At 37.9% G+C, this 17,218-nt stretch overlaps 1 protein-coding gene and 1 long non-coding RNA gene across 5 annotated transcripts; one reads left to right on the top strand and one right to left on the bottom strand.

The window, feature by feature from the left end:
* Window positions 1-8,774: 8,774 nt before the first annotated feature.
* LOC118287134 (ADP-ribosyl cyclase/cyclic ADP-ribose hydrolase 1) lies at window positions 8,775-14,194 on the bottom strand. Of its 4 annotated transcripts, XM_035611980.2 has the most exons (9): window positions 14,055-14,194; window positions 13,810-13,933; window positions 12,990-13,116; window positions 12,746-12,881; window positions 10,866-10,948; window positions 10,673-10,746; window positions 10,475-10,567; window positions 9,848-9,934; window positions 8,775-9,389 (listed from the first exon to the last, which is right to left on the bottom strand). In XM_035611980.2, the coding sequence occupies exons 1-9, from the start codon at window positions 14,155-14,157 to the stop codon at window positions 9,290-9,292; spliced, it is 927 nt and encodes a 308-aa protein (XP_035467873.1). In that variant the 5' UTR covers window positions 14,158-14,194; the 3' UTR covers window positions 8,775-9,289. The 4 variants fall into 4 exon arrangements, 3 of the variants coding, with proteins under 3 accessions (XP_035467873.1, XP_047183420.1, XP_035467872.1); XR_004785578.2 differs by having other exon boundaries at window positions 10,504-10,567; window positions 12,746-13,116; XM_047327464.1 differs by having other exon boundaries at window positions 12,746-13,116.
* Window positions 10,748-14,193, top strand: LOC118287142. The gene is made up of 3 exons (XR_004785581.2): window positions 10,748-10,950; window positions 12,707-12,899; window positions 12,971-14,193. It is a non-coding gene; the product is annotated as an uncharacterized LOC118287142 (long non-coding RNA).
* Window positions 14,195-17,218: the final 3,024 nt, after the last annotated feature.

The raw sequence follows: 17,218 nt of genomic DNA, 5'->3' as shown, positions 1-17,218 counted from the left end.
TAAAACATGTTGCTTGGAGTATGTGTGCAGGCGTAACCTTTTCCATCTTTAATGTCAAATATGTACCTTTTTACTTTATACTTGCACTTACCTGTTGGCAAAATTTAGAAAAGCCTAACTCACTCTAAAAACCGTATTCCTACATAAAATCTACTTCTGTATGGGACCACATACCTACCTGTATACTTAACTGCAATGCTTAAATAAGAGAAAGTGGATTTATTTAAATTTGGTAATCTAATATCTTGATGTCTTAAAAGCATTTAATTTAATAAAAACAGTTCGGAATATTATATTCCATTCTGACAATAGATCCTCTATCCTACACATTAGTCCTTATAAAGAAGAAATGATTTGCATTAATATCGTTGCCAAGAAAAATGACAAAAGCAGAAAGAGACAAAGCTGTGTCAGCATTCAAACTGATAAAACATTACATGTACAAAAATAATTATAAAGAGCTAGTTCGCAACATGTTGCTGCTGAACTTAACTTGACTTATTTCTATATTCTGATTTTAGGCAGGAAGTACCATTGCCTCCCTCTACAATGCATCCCAGGATCCAGCACAGAGCACACAGCCACAACTAGTCTGCATTGGTCATCTAAGGGGAGGCTCACAGCAGTACGTCAAAAAGCACCATTTTATGGTACATTATCCAGGAATGCTTGTTTGTTTGGACCTCATTCTCAGTTGTGGTGTATGAGATTTGAGGCAAAACATAATCCAATGAAAAGGCAAGCACATGTGGTATGCAATTTCAAAAATATTGCCAAAACAAATGTACAATTTCAAACTTGGTGACCCGTTTTGTAAAAAATACAATGTCGACAATGCCTTTCCTGTGAACATTGGTGCCTTAAAGAAATCTGTTATACTTGAGGGACTAAAGTCAGCCCTACACACAGATTTCACAATGAGTAGCATCATTTATGTTACACATTCGCTGACTGTAAATGGCCAGACATACAGGACTGGATCTGTGCTGCCACTCAAGACACAGCATCAAGGGGAACACTTATTTGGAGAGATCATTCATGTTATACCCCAGGGTGAGGTATTCCTCTTTCTTATTAGAGTACTTGAAGTTAAGTACTTTGATGAGCATTTCTATGCATATGTTGTGCAAAAGACTAAAGACTTTGAAATGATCAATTTAGATGATGTTGCAGATGTTAGACCTCTTGGCATAATGTCAAATTTCAGCACTGACGAACTCTATCTCAATCCGAGGTATCAGATTTTGTAGGTGCTTCTGTCGATGGTTATTGATGTCATGTTCAGAATTCAATAACATTAATTTTTGTACTTGTGTTATATATATTGTATTACTATTGTGAAGTTTTGAAAAAAATTGCTTTTTAAAAGGGTTTAATATGAAATCTTAAATAAATGACTAATGAATGTATTCTTGCTTTTCATTATTTTTAATCCCAGAAGAAGGTTCTGGGTTCGAACCTTCTTGCTGTGTGGAGTTTGCATGTTGTGTGGAGTTTGCATGTTCTCCCCGTGTATGCGTGGGTTCTCTCCGGGTTCTCCGGCTTCCTCCCACAGTCCAAAGACATGCAGAAGGGGGTTATTGGAGACTCATTGGAGAAAATTGAAAAACTCTAAATTGATCGTAGGTGTGAATGTTAGCTGGGATTGGCTCCAGCTGGGATTGGCTCCAGTGCCCCTCCATTTACCCTTAAATGGATACACATAATGTGTAAAACTTAAGCTGCGTAACACAGCTGTTGTGTAAAATGGTTTACACATTTGCTGTGTTGACGTTAACCTGAGCACACTCAGTATGTGTGTGTTGAAATTCAACACATGTTGTGTCATTTTTAACACATCACTTCTTAGTGTGTAGGTATCACTCTAACAAATGTTTCATTTATGAAGTATGAAGTGTAATGATTTAAGCACTAATCAATTCATGCAATATATTTTAAGGATTTTCAGGTGTGATTGACTCAAAAGCATTTTGAAACTGTACACTGACTGTAGCTTTGTGGTGTACACCACAGACTTTGATGCTGAAGATGGGGGTTCGATTCCTGGTCAGGACTTTGGACAAGAACTTCATTGTAACTGATTATTAAGTCTTTTAGGACAAAAGAATTAGGAAAATAAATGTGATATAATGCTATATCTTACATCCGACAGCTATATCCTCTTATTTATAATCATTAAGTTGTTGATTCCTATTTTCAAATGAAAATGTAACCTATATACACGTATTATTGTAGGAGATTACCTGTGACAGGTGGTACTCCTGCCAGCCCTGTTTACTGACCCCTGACCCTGATCCTGAGTCCAGCCTAAAGCAACGGTACAACTTGGCTCAGTGTCTCAGTGTGAGGCCTTTTTCAGTTGCCTTCGCGGGCTCTGGGTCACCCCACAAAAGGTCTGTGATATCATTAATATTTGTGTGATATTCTACCTTTGTCTAGTTCTTTTATTGTATATTTTTGTGATATTTCTACCTCTTTCCTGATGACTTGACTCTTGCTGCAGCTATAACAAGTACACTCCCCAGGCGTGGGATTAATAAATTCTATTTCTATCTTATCTTATCTTACAATATTGCAGCGATGAGAGCAGAACATTGGCCTTCTGCACAAGAGGCTGATTCAATGTCGGACCATATGAAATACATAAGATAGACATTTTTAAACTAAGTAAAGTGCTGTAACGTGAGCAGTCTATAGTGCGATAGAACGATGACATCAGAATCGGACCTCCCACTGTCAGCGCTTCCTGCGGAGACATTGTGGTTAATTTACCTAACGATCCTGGTTCCATTAGACTTGATCAATGCACAGCTGTTATCAGAATGTCATTAAGGTCAAATATCTGGAAGAGGGATTTAATTCTTGTATGTTTTGTTTTGTTGAGCTTGTGTAACGTTTGTCCAGGCTCCTTGACACCAGGTCGAGTCATCCCCCCTCTGCTTTTTTCACAAATATATATATATATATATATCTTAGAACTAAAGAATAAATGGAACACTCACAAGAAAATATTTATTTTTAATCAATACTCACGCATTGACTCAGCTATTTTCTGCCACAACTGCTCACGTTCTTTGCAACAATATTACCTTTTTTCTTTAATATATGTTCAGATTCTGTTTTTGCACTAATTACAATTTCCCAGTCCACTGGGGAGAAGTAGGAGGCTCGAGATTTTTTTTCTGCAGTTGCCATTTCAACATGTTATCTGTGTTCAACTTGCTATCAACTGTTCTGAAACCAAAAACTCTGAGTTGGACAGCTCAGAGTCAACCCCGAGGTCAGGTTCAAACTCAGAGTTTCTTAACCCAGCTTTCTGAAACAGGACCCTATACTACGAAACAAGGTTAATCTACTCCGATTTAACGCAGGGTTAACCAGAAACCTCAGAAGGAAAACATCTGTTCACAGCTGCTAGAAATGACTCATGAAAGTATGAATCTCTAATGCACCTGTGTAAAGCTGCTTTGATCAAATCTTCATTCAGCTTCAGTCTTTATCCTCCTGTAAAAGGGTTCCACTTCTGTGTCTTTGCAAACATAGATAAAAAAAAGTTAAAGGAAAGTAAGAAGAACAAAACACTCACAATGTGCAGCATAAAAGCTGAACCACATTGAATGTCTACATTTCTGGTCTAGAGGTTACTGTAGGTTTGCCATGTCACATAAAGACCTGCAAACTAGAATCAAATAAATTCAACTTTAGTAGAAAATGTCTCTTTTTTAGTTTTATTTTATTCTGTATTTCAACTGAGCATCTTAAATAAGTGTAAACAGTGAAGGTGCAGTAGGTTTCATAAAATCATTGTGGGAGAAAGGAAACAGTTCATGTTGTGATGAGCTGCTTGACTTTTTTGGCTCATACTGTAACAAATGGCACAAGTGACAGTGAGGCGGAATTGGTTCATACTGATGCTGTATTTTATTGATCACTTTGTAACCATTGGTTGAGAGAATATGTTAATTTGACCCCAAGTTGTGGTGTTTGAGGGAAATATTTGCTTTTGCTGACAAAATCTATAATAGTTCTCATCATTAGTTCTGAGCACAGATTTGATATGTATCTACATTTATAAAAGCCTGTAATGTGTTTGAAGAAGCTGAGATCAGCTGAACTGGAGGAGAAAACCTCCTGCAACATTTTTACAGGCAGATGAGTCGATCAGAGCAGATAACACTTTAAGGCGCAGTATGGAGGTTGAGGGTCAATCAGTTCTGATCATGGTGGGAATATGGTAAAATCTTATCAATTGTTTTGATGACCTGGTGTATTTAAAATTATTCGATGTACATGTCTTATGTACAGGTCAGGGGGAAAATATTGATTTAAAATGAAATCCACCACTTAATGTGACTTTGTCTTGAATATTAATATGCATAGAATATAACAAAGTAATGATGTCCGTTTAAATAGGATATGATCAAATAACTGAACATTGATGCTATGAAATAATTTCCAATTCATAATCCTCCTCATGTTCTCCTATGGGGGCATTAATCGTGATATTTTAGCAATAGTCAACAGCACAAATCATCCTTTAGAAATCTATGTTCAGTATGAAGGCCTGCTACAGTGCATATTAAAAATAGGCTGGACTTTTATTATACTACAAATCCTGTGATCCTATAAAAAGCATTATTGATGGGGAGAACATTTAAATGTCCAGAAACACGACTAACGCATCCGGACTGCGAACTGCACATCATACAGTATTATTGATCACATGATCAGTATCATCCATGGAAAACATAAAAGTGTCCGGTGGATAAATAGCACAAAGCAGGACACAGTGAGGGTGTCAGAGATTTGTAACTGAAAGTTATCAAAGACAATGAATATATGTTTCATAAAGATCATCATCGGGGTCCTGTTGGATTCCGACGGTCTCTAAATTCTCTCCCCTGCGGAGTGATCCGCTCTCATTCTTTATGCCGACACGATTTGGTTCTTGTGGGCATGGGTGGGGCTTATTCAGGTGAACACAGAGTTAACCACAAACAAAAACAGCTCGGAGCAGTTCAAATCAAGGGTTAATTACCATGGTAACATGACTCGGGTCAAACCTATCCACCTTTTGTGGTACCGGTTAACCGTGAAGTTACTCCTGACGTCTTTGAATTTACCATGGTAAGCCAGTAACCTTGCTTGGTAGTACAGGCCCCTGCTCCAGCAGGGCCGCAAACCCAGGTCCTCCGAAGTGCAAACCACTAGGCCAAAACCACGGAGTTGCAGTGCCGCCCTCTAACACGTCTCTTAAGGTGTCAACCAGCGATGTTTACAACCTGCACTTGCAGCGTTGTTGGTGCAGCCTGCACCGTTTGTTTTCTTTTTCAATTTACAATTGTGTACAAATGATGATCAGGAAATTTCATCCTTCAATACAAGGACCTTCACCTTGCTGCACTGCGCTTCAGTGAGGAAGTCATTCTGAAAGCAATAAGTGTGTTTGCACATGCAAGCAGTAATAGATTTAAAACTCTTTCTCTCCACAGTTTACAAATGTTTGCTTTTCTCCGGACTTTCTCTTAAGCTTTCACTTTTTTTTGTATCCACCAAGTAAGTCGGTTCATAAAATATACTTAAACAAAAGAGCTGTGACAGTAAATTGGTGAAGGTCATGTAATTCAATGATAATCAGCCTTTAAAATATGCACATGGGCTGTAATATAAAGGTCGTGGAGAAGCCATCAACTCTGAACATGTTGAGGAATGCCAGAGGCCTTGTGAGTACAAGCAGGAGGACGAAAACTAAAACTTGTTTCACCAGTTCACAGTGTTTTCTTTGTGAAAATTGTGACCTTTGGTCCTAAAACACAGACAGTAAAACACATGACTGGATTAACCTGTCATTAGGCCATGAACTTTATGTTACGAGCCAAGCCTGGACCTTTAAGCAAGTGGCTTTATGGATATTGAAGTGTGTGATTGGAGAGGCGAAGAAGAAGGTTGGTGCGGCGGTGTTGTGTATGTATTAGCTGCAGCCACAGTGAGAATGGGCTCTGTACATCCATCCATGTTACGACAGTTTAGTGTTGAAATAAAGTGCCCTGTTCTATGCTTCATGGTTGATCTGGATTCTATTTCCTGAGCCAAAGCTAGGCTATGCGAACTAGGTACATACCAGAGGTCTCTTTACTACGGTTCGGAGCCTGCGAGCTGGTGAGGTAACAATTAGCTGCTGGACACTTGAGTGACAGCATGGAATGCAGTATTGCAGTAATGGCGTCCACTCCATCAAAACAACCTGATGGTGAAGTTTGTCTGCAACCAGTAGCAGCCCGTGGTCATAAATTCCGGTGGGGCAGACAGACACTGGATCAGGGCACACTATTAATAGCCACACACACTTTTCACATCACTTTTTTAATAATTAAGTATATTACACAATCTTATCAAGGTAATCACAACATTTAGAGAGTACAACAACCAGCGAGCAGCAAACATAACGCTGCAGTAGTCTACACATAATTCAAAGATCACTTGGCAGGCCATAACAAGTGAGCGTAACAAAGAACCACCAACGGCTGAACAACACAGAAAATAAAATGAATAGCCTATAACATGTTTTTGGGAGCTGAAACATTATTAAAAAATAGCCCTAGTACTGTCTGTCATGTCGCAGTCTCATCCTGTCACCTCACCTATAAGGGACCTTGGCACGCCAATCTTTCAGGTGTGCAAATTTACACACAGCTTTATTAAACTCAGGGATGTCATGCATCAGTCACTTTTCAATCGACAGCATTGCTAATACATTTAATCTGTCGTGTGACATGGAATTTCTGAGAAATGTCTTTATATCTTTGATTGTAGAAAAGCATCGCTCAGACTCCCTGGTTGTCATGGGTGTAGTGATCAGAATGTGAAGTAGTTTCAACACATCCTGTAAGTTGCTCTTAATGAATAGATTAAACAATGCCATTGTGCTGCTACATGCCCTGACTTCAGGGCTGACTGCCTCCTCCCGACCCTGCCACAAATGACTGGGACATTAGGCAGGGAAAGCAGAATACTGCGTGCAGTGTTGAGCAACCACTTAGCCGTGACTTCTTCTCACACAATGTTCGGGAAAATGTGCAGTTGTAGGTTTTCCCTTTGTCTGTTAATAATATGAATATATGTTCTATCAGGGCCAAGCTACTTTATCACCAACCTATCTTCCAATTTAAGTCAACCAAATGCTTTCTTTTTTAAGACACTCTACTGTATTAGACAGATTAAACGCTGTGGTGCTGCGGGTGGCCATTTCTGGAGTGTGTCAAGGTGCGCGCGCCGCAGACTAACTCAAGACAACAGTAGAGCGCTGCAGAGGTGAGTCGTAAGGACTCATTCCTGCCCCAATGAGCCTTTATGGGCGCTGATTGCAGTTCCTATCCTTGACCACGAGGTGATATGATAAAGCTGCCAGCGACCATGGGGTGCTGAGATCGCCGGCCCCAATACTGTGAAAGACTGTAAAGTGAGACTGAATCACTGAAATTACTATTTTAACTTTTAATAATCAAAAAATGTGTGCTTACTTACAGAATAGGAAGCAATATAATGAATGTATGATGTATTAACATGGAAAAATAGTTTATGAGGAGGAACTCTGTTTTAGGATGGATGATTCTTTTTGCCCAGATGGACGGGCCGCACCTGTCTGCCACAGAGAACACAATACAGAGAACATGCTAGGAATGAGCTTGTTCATTGGTTCACTGACGTAACAATGCACACATTTTCTTTGATTTTACACTTTTAGAGCATTTTAAATGCTGTGTTTGATTGGGTTAGAGTTGTGGTTAGGGTTCGTTGTCCACTAAATTTAACATCAAATGACAACCTTTTTTCAAACTGGTCTAAACGAACAATAGATATTGGTTTTTAAACAAATAATCACTACATCTACCTATCTTCTTTCGCTTTTCCGACACATTCTAATATCTGCCACTGTCAAAGAAAAGGGAAAACTCCGGAACAGAAGGTGCCGATAATGCGCCTAGTACACAGGTTGCAAACCGCCATAAAAAACGCCAACCAATCACGTTGCGATCTCTTATCTGGTTTTGGCACAAAAACACGGACTCAACCATAGCTCCTGCTGGTGCCAGCACTCAGGTAAGAAACGTTCGCTATATACGTTTTTTATATATATATATATATATATATATATATATATATACTTTCAAACCTTAACACGTTTTTTACCTTTATACGTGTCCTTATGTTACAAAATATATCCATTATTTTAATCTTTACAACAATTTCAACCTACAGTAGCCATGGCTTGACAACAAGAGTATACTGAAAACTAGCGGACGTTTCTTACCTGAGTGCTGCTCCAGCAGGCATTGCTATGCGCTGTATTCATAGTCATGCGGGGAAGTGGGAAACGGCATAACTGTGTGAGGTATGTTAAAATTGAATTAGACACTGAAAAGAATAATATCTGAATCTGAAAACATAAACTCTGCAACTGAAAATATAAGACCTCACATATAATTCAAAAAAATTCCAGAATTGAATCAAAATAATATTTGATTTGAAAAAAAAACCTTTGTTACCCCTTTTTTTCAAAAAGTGAATTTTTTAGTTTGAAAAATATCTTCTTCAAATTAACAAAACATTTGGGCCTGATTTAGCTCCATAATCTGTACATTTTTTTATTCTGTACTTGAATATCTGGTCACTGATTTGTAGCCATTTATTTACAACCATTAACAAAAAGTTCTTATCTAGATATTGATTTTAATTTAAAAAGGACAAACAGACAGACATACAGAGACTTCTCCTTTTAATAGTAGGACAGATGTTTATTAACTTCCAACTGCATTGAGCGTGATACAAATTTTTATATTATTATCAGAACAAAGGCACAGATACCTCCAAGCTAGGCAACAGAGTTAAAGTTAAAGAAATAATAAAAACTAAATAAAAAACATTAAAAATTTAAATTATATGAAACTTATGTATACACCAGCAAGGACATCAACAGTTCTATTTGCATACAATAAGGTTAAAAGAACCAATAAACAACTTGAGGTTATCTACTATTTTCAAGCGCATGGAGTGGGGGATCTATCTGAGGTAGTCAACCATTTATCGAGGAGGGGTTGCCAAATTTTCAAAAAGTATTATATTTGTTAGCCATCTTGTATTCCAATCTCTTCATATGTAGTATATTTCCCAGGTCTCTGGGCCATGGCTGAAAGGACTAGCCTCGGATTTCCAACCTTGTAAAATAAGTTTGCAATTTGCAAAGGAAAATATGACAGCAAAAAAAATATGTGTAAAATTTGTGGGTGGTTCAGTTGGATGTGAGGCACTGTCTGTGTGACAGGCTGTTGGCACATGTCTGGCAGGCGGACTCTTTGGGGTCCTGGATACACTGAAGGATCATCAGGGTCCTGTAAATAAAAAATATTCAAGCTACTCCATGGTACTTGTATTATGAAGTTCATTACAAAGTCAAACAAACATGTAGGAGTCACGTGTAGTATTTATTGTTGTTTAGCACCTTTCTGGTTACTTATGGTAATTGGGTCACATGGTATTGGTGGCAAAAGCATTCACCTGTTCACTAGTTAGTTGTTAATGAATGGAGAATATTTTTATTTCCATGCCTTTGAAAGCACTGAATTTGTTCGATGCTGGTAACCCAACTGATTATGGAAATTAAAGGACAAATGTGAATTGGATCTTTTTTTTTAAATTTAAGTTTTACATGTAATGGTGATCAGTTGTGTAAAAAAACCCATTTAAAACCAGGGTTTGTATTGTTCTAGACTACCCCTTCAAAGATCGTATTTTATCATTGAATTTGGAGGGGTAGATAGATAGATAGATTGATAGATAGGCCACTTACTGGTCGTTGTCAGTGCAAGTCCAGCTGAAACCTCTGGACCGGAGGATTTGGATCAAGTCTAAAACAGATCCTTGACTACATGATTCTCTGTAGAAGAGCAAAAATTCTGATTAAGAGTTCATAAAATGAAACTAATAGCAATATTAATAGTAAAAACAAAGTTGGTGAATAAGAATGACGTTTGGGCAACTGGAGTGTGATAAAAATGTCATTTATATTTGGTAATAACTCAATTCCAAATTATTGTTTGATATAGTCTTGTCTTTCCCAGATAGTGTAGGCATAAATGTTGATAATATATGGGTTTTTAAATTTCATAACAAGCCATAATGTTTACAGTTTTATGTTTATATGGTTATTAATGGAGTTTGGTCTTGATTCTGAACAGCTTGTCCCAGAGGCAAACCATTAGAGGTTCCTCAACAACATAGAATCCATAATGTTGCTGTTATTAATGTTTTTATCACTAATATGTAAGTCTAATACTTAATATATAAGTATGAGTATGAAAATAATTAATTAACCACTATAAACCTAACCTTTACCCTTCTTAGAAGCCATTTACACAGTCATTTTGTCTAATTTCATAACTTTATGTAAAGTGTCAGCTGTTTTTTTCATCCTCACATATATGGTCCCTCTAGATTAGCCACCACCTTAATATTGACATAATCCACGCTTTGTGGATTCAGGCTGTCCAGTTCAACACTTCCAAACATGCTGTGAGATAAAAAAAATAAAATAAAAAAAGATTATTCTATCATAAACTCAATAAACACTAACAGAAACATATTTGTTTCATATACTGTTTTGTTTTACTTCTACCTTTTCTTGTCGAAGGCGTTGGCAATAGAGCCATTGAGTAATACTGTGATGTTGCCACATGCCAGTTCTGCAAACTAAAAAATAAATGAAAGTCACATTAGAGCATTATTCCATTGTTGGTTTTGGAACAGTATGTTACATTTAAATGACAAACAGCATGAAAAGCATGAAGCGGTGTGGACATTAAACTCACAGTCTGAGAGGCCTGCCGCCACAGCGAATACACCGGGTGATTCTGACATGATGACCACTCTGGACAAGAGCTGAAATCAAAACCTGTGAGTCACATTCAAAATTATCAGCTAAAAGAAGCACAGCATCCTGACCTTGATAACATGTAATAGGAGACATGAATGAATTGTAAGTTCTGATGATTATAATGATGAGGACATATGAAAAGTAAAGTAAATGTGAAAATGAAAATGTAATTCCACAATAGCATTATAATTTTCCACAAATGTATGTCTTTTGAGTAAATTTTTTTATGAAAATGCAATAATCCAATTTTCATTTCCTTTTTCATGTCCTTGTATAGGCATTCTATGACTATATTAAAATGATAATGCAATTTGATAACAATATGAAAATTTAAATGAACCATAGGCGTCATTCATTGCTGTAACAGGTGTTTACTGAGTTGTGTGTTGTGTGTGTGTGTGTGTGTGTGTGGCTTTTGTGTGATGTCTGAAGGCAAGGTTTGGTTTTGATGTAAGATTACATGGTTTTGAGTGGAGAGTTCTGTTTTGACATGGAAATCTGACGTTGGTGAAAATGAGTGTGCAGTAATGCAATTGTGTTTAGAGTTTTGGGAAATGGAGCATTATTTCAAGAAATGTGTCTTAGCAATCGAGAAAAACTGTAACCTAACCCGCATGTCTTTGCACTCTTTGGAGGAAGTCAGGGTATCCGGAGCAAACCTACGCAGACACAGGCAGAACATGCACACGCTACACAGAAAGGCCCTGGCAAGCTGTAAAACTGTTTAGTTTTAAGCCTTGGTTTTAATGTATCAGACCTCAAGTATTCCGGAATCTTGTCCCAGAGATGGGAAGCATAGAAACCAAAATCTGCCTCACCTTGCCTGGTCCTAAGGGATTTGAATGCTTATAGAATACAAGTAGATCCAAGATGTATTAAGACCTGAGACTATTTAGTGCTTCATAGACATATAATACGCTATGCATCTAAAGATGGGGGCCTTACCTGTTTCGCAGTAAAGTGACAGAAACGGCATTATTGGAGTTGTGCGCTTTTGGCCACCAGTTAAAACAAAAACAGAATTTATTGTGACAAAACAAAGATAAGGTGTTACAGGCTTGCCTCTTTGGGCTTCCTCTCCTTGTGTCACATATTATTGTGTATTGGGGGGAGGCCCATCATCTTGGTCCTGTCCGCCGCACCTCCACTGGGGACGCCTCCCTGGTCTGCCACTCTGGACCTCCCAAACTGCCAATCAAAAGCTCCACTAGGTTAGTTTGTTGTTACATTTTTTCTGTTACCTCACGTTATATAAAGATTAGGCCAGATAGGGCCAGCACGGTGGTGTAGTGGTCAGTGCTGTTGCCTCGCAGCAAGAAGGTTCTTGGTTCATATCCCGGTTCAAACCAACCAGGGCCTGTCTGTGTGGAGCTTGCATGTTATCCTGTGTTTTTCCAGCTTCCTTCCACAGTCCAAAGACATGCAGATTTGGGTTAGGTCAATTGGGGAATTGGGAGGTAAAAACTTGAAGAGACATAAGGAGTAAAGTGAAGATTAAACTTCTGCTACACCTTCCCACCTTTCTCAAGGCACTATCTAGTGGCCAAAATATTAATAATGCAGTACATCTTGAAAATAAAGATTATATATAAATAACCTGTTAAGTGTACTGCTTCCCTTTTTCACTTGCCTGCTGTCTAACTGTGGGGTCAGGTTGATCTGCCCCAGCTGTTTAACCTGTAGTTTCTCTGTCAACGTTCAAAATGAATCTGAGCGGCTGTGCAATAATTAATTGAATAGATTCGTTTTTTTTTACATTTTATTTATTTATTTCAGTTCTTTTGTCCGTCTTGAACACACGAAAAAAAGATTCACCAGGACGCTCCTTGTGTCTGCACCAGATGAGGTCATTGAACATGAAGCCAACTAGTGTGTCCTCCAGCGTCCAGATGTGACGATCAGTAGCTGCATAGCTGTGCATCAGAGCCCTGGTTTTACTCCAGAAGAGAAACTGAGCAGGAGTGAAAATGTGAGTCCAAAATGTTCCATTTAACGAGGTATGAATTAAAAAGGATGAACATGCTCTATGTCTAATTTCAGAGCTAAAATCAAGACCCACCCTATCGCATGGCCAAGTATGTGGCATTGCAATAAACATCTGATGGTAATCCTCCACCTTCACATTACAAGAGGCTTGATGGACCACCGCCTCCTCGAACAGTCTCCAGATCTCCTCACAGTCATACCTACACATAAAGTTTTTTTTTTTGTTTTTTTTTACCCTTTCATTAATCAATTCATCATTTTGAGACTTTTCAAAATTCTCTTGTCAGCTTCATATATGTGGAAATTTCCTGGTTTATTTCACTATGGCTGTAAAATAATATATAGGTATAATAAGATGTATAAGATATTTACAGATATAACATGGGGCTTAGTTTAAGTCCTTAGATTTTTGATGCATGTATGCCAGGGGTGAGGAAAGCCATTATTTAAATTAATTATTTTGCAAATCATCCAACTGTACATTATTCAGTTTCCAAGTCAGATAATTTTTGGGTTTCAAGATCTAAATGTAGGCATAGTTTATCTCTTTGTGATTTAACAAAAGTGATAAACTTTACTACAACTACACAAGGGATATCACATATTTCTAAAGGATACCAAGCCAATACCAATGAACTTAACAATTAAATCAAGTTTTGCAAAAGTAAGCTTGAATTTCCCATAAAATACAACATCATTTCATATTATTGTCAACAAAAATGAGTCTGCAACATCAAAATAAGTGTAACTGTACTCCATCTTTATCTTTTTGCCTTTGGAGGAAATCAAATCTTTTGAGTTTCTTAGGCTCAAGTCACTGGTTATAATGCCAGACCGAGTCTCACTCAAAATTTGGAAATGTTATCTCATGAGCATAAATGACATTACATTACCTTGAACTGGGGTTGACAAGAGAGATGTAATTATAACACCTTCCAACCACGATGTGTTTAATGTTGGGGGTTGTCCCAAGATGTGCTCTCAGCTGACTGGGGCAGAACAGAAGCATGATCAACCCTTTGAAATGGATGCAAAGACAGAAGAAAGAAGACATAATCTTTCACATTTGGGAATGGATTCATCAAGAAAATAAAGATGAAGAGAAAGAAAGAAAAATGTATGGGGAGGAATTACTTACACATCGTCAGGTTGATCATTACAAAGGTCTCAAACGTGGAGTTAATGATGGTGAGACCCTGGACTGCCTCATTGCTCCTCAGTAAAGATGCGTGTTTGTGCATGCTTCAATTTGCCTTCCATTAAAAATATAAATCCTTCTTTTTTTCTTTCTTCTCTTCTTTCTCCGGTTTTGGATTTGAGCCCAGGCCAGCGGGTACTTTCCTGGGTGCTCACAAGATCTTTATTGCTTCTGGAATCTAATTATCTTGGAATGTGTACAAAACTTCCTTCCACATTTTTCTTCTTTTCTTCTTCTGTTCTTTTTTTTTCTTTATTGGCCAGAGTTGTCAAACCTGGCAACCTTTTCGAACAAATGATAATGATGACCTTTAAACAACAATTCTCTTCTAGCATTTCAAGGAGATAAACAAAAGATACTTTCTTTCACAATACAGTTGATAGCACATGTAATCATGTGAACAATGTGAATAAATGGTTACACACCCAGTTTTGTAACTGTCTGCAAAAAAACGTAAAAGTAAATGCTCACCATTTCCCTTTGCAGAAGGTAAGATTGTAACAAATGAATCCATGGCTGTATCGTGAGTCCCATTGTGGTGTGATGTGATGTGTACCCTCCTCTAAGGGCCAATGGTTGACATACAGCTCCACACTAACCCACAGAGACATCTTTAACTGACAGATTAGATTTTTTTCCTGCCTCCTGCCTCAATAAACAGATCCACATGACTCCATTCATCCACACAGAGAGTCCTTTATATAAAATGAATAGGAATGGGAAGAACCTATAATGTTTTACTGGCAACGAAAACATGAAATGTGTACATTTAAAGCCAATTTTCATCTGAATAAAAGATCGTGTTTCTTCTATTTCTATCTATATCTTCTCTTCATCAGTGCTCAGTTTGGTTCAGTGACCTTGTAATACTTTAGATTTCCACAGGACACTACTAACCTGTATTTTGAGTGAAAAGAGGCAGCATGTCTGTGTTCTTTAACAACATTGTGCCCTTTTTAAAGGCACATCAGCAGTATGATTGAATTATACAATTTGAACATTAAACTGAGTTACTCCCATAGGCAAATGCAATATTTTCTCTCATTCTCCACAGTGGGTACTTGTAATATTGAAATAGTACAATAATAATTTCTATATATTCATTATTTGTTTTTGTAAATTTTTCTGAATGCAGGATTTCTGATTGTGAGTGAAACATCTTAACAACTATTAGACTGATTACCTTGAAATCTGCTGCAGATATTAATGGTTTCCACCAGTAGTAACTTGACATACAACCACTCCCACTTAGTCTTGTTCCTAGTTAACTACTTTTTGGTGTTGTAATAAAACAACTGACGAAATGACACATTTCATCACCAAGCTCTTCTGTTTCCATAATATCCCCCAATGGGGCGTGTTGCAATTAACTGTCAAAAGAAGGTAGTATACAGTATTTTCAAGTGATGGAAAAGAAAATTGAAATTTTTTTATCTGATCTCTATCAAGATTAGAGTGACCGTTGCTCTCTGTGAAGAACTTCACATGTTGGCACAAGTAACCACAAGGGAATTGCAGGGCTAGTCTCACTTTACATAGTTTGTCGCCAAATCCCTTCCTCCTTACTTCCTGACTACCAGTAAACAAAGTGGATATGTCCGTGCAGGTTGAGATCTTAGACAAACAAAGTATTGTGTGAAGTGTAAGCTACCTGAGCACCTCTGTAAATGTCATGTAATGGACAAATAGGGTGAGGTTGAATTGTCAAATTGGCTTAGAAAGTTTCCTTGAATTTTGAAGTGACCCGGACGTATTTGATCAGCAGCCATGATAAGAGAAGTTCGGATTCTCTAAATGCATAGGAAAGGAGCTTCAATGCTTCCTTTCCTATATCCTTTAGCATAGGGTACAACAAACCTTCTTATGCGAAAGGAAAGGAGAAATGGATGCCCCACAATTCATTGCGGCAGCGATATTTAACGTGACATGCCATGCACGAACGTAAACGTTTCAATCCGAACCAGCACCCTGAAGAGTGTGGTGATTCATTTGGTCCATTCTTTTTAACCTTTATTTTTTATTAGTGTGGTGTGACATAAATACCACATGCTAGCCCTACATATGACCTCTTTCACCTTCTCGTGGGTAGCCTGGCGTATATATTTCACAGGTTAATTGCTCAGTCGATGCGTGTTTCAGTTCCGTATTTGTTTGCAGAACCAGGGGAGCTAAGCACATTCAGTGTTGTTTGGAGTAGGTTATCCTACTATGGAATCTGTTGCCCCATAAGGCTGTGGTTGATAAGCAATCCTACCTCTGCTTTCCTATCTGGAGGTTTTCAAGCATCCCTGTGGTGTTGTGGCTCACTCACCAGCTACACTAACTGTCTTAAAAAAGTGAATTGTGTCAGTTTATTCCTCCAAATGCTGGATGTTCCAGCCACGGACAGTGGTTTGTCCATCTTTTTGATGTATCTTTGTTACTTGTTTTTATTGTCATATGTATGCCTGAGTTTCAGTAAATTTGAATAGAATCACAAGGACTGTTTTCATTTTTCATAAATCATAATTTAATTATAAATAGTCATGGTCCAGCAGTTGATCATGAGGCTTTGGAAAATGAATGAAATGCTTCCTCGTGCCCACAATTTTGTCAGCAACCTTCTGAACTGCATGGAAGATGCTTGTTTTGGGTACATCACCCGGGACACCACTCTTTAGGATGCCCCGTGAGCCAGCAAATACACAAAGATTAGAATTTCAAGTTTTGGTTCCAAGCCATGGGTTTTATCTGCCCTTTAACAATGGCAGGTGCGTTCCATTTCAATCTAACGCCCCTCCCCCGCACACTTTCCCTCTGCTCTTCAATGGCCTCTTTGTGACATATGCTGTTAAGTAATACCAAAGTATGTCGGTTGGTAGCACGTTCCGATCTTTATAGATCTTATCGATTTTCACAGTGGTGAATAAAAGAATTAACTTGATGAGCCTCAGTTGTCGTTACTTGAATATAAGATTTTATCACAACACAGATGTTTACAGAGATGATTCTTTGTTTAACTTGCTTGCAGATATCCAAACCATAATATAAATCATTCACAATATTAAAACATGACAACACTTTTGAAGTAATTTGATTTTAGGTCTGGTAGGACATCATTGAGA

This window comes from Scophthalmus maximus, chromosome 16, assembly GCF_022379125.1.
Source record: "Scophthalmus maximus strain ysfricsl-2021 chromosome 16, ASM2237912v1, whole genome shotgun sequence".
NCBI classification, from domain to species: Eukaryota; Metazoa; Chordata; class Actinopteri; order Pleuronectiformes; family Scophthalmidae; genus Scophthalmus; species Scophthalmus maximus.
Note: the sequence above shows the minus strand (reverse complement) of the source record. Positions and strands in the feature narration are given on the sequence as shown.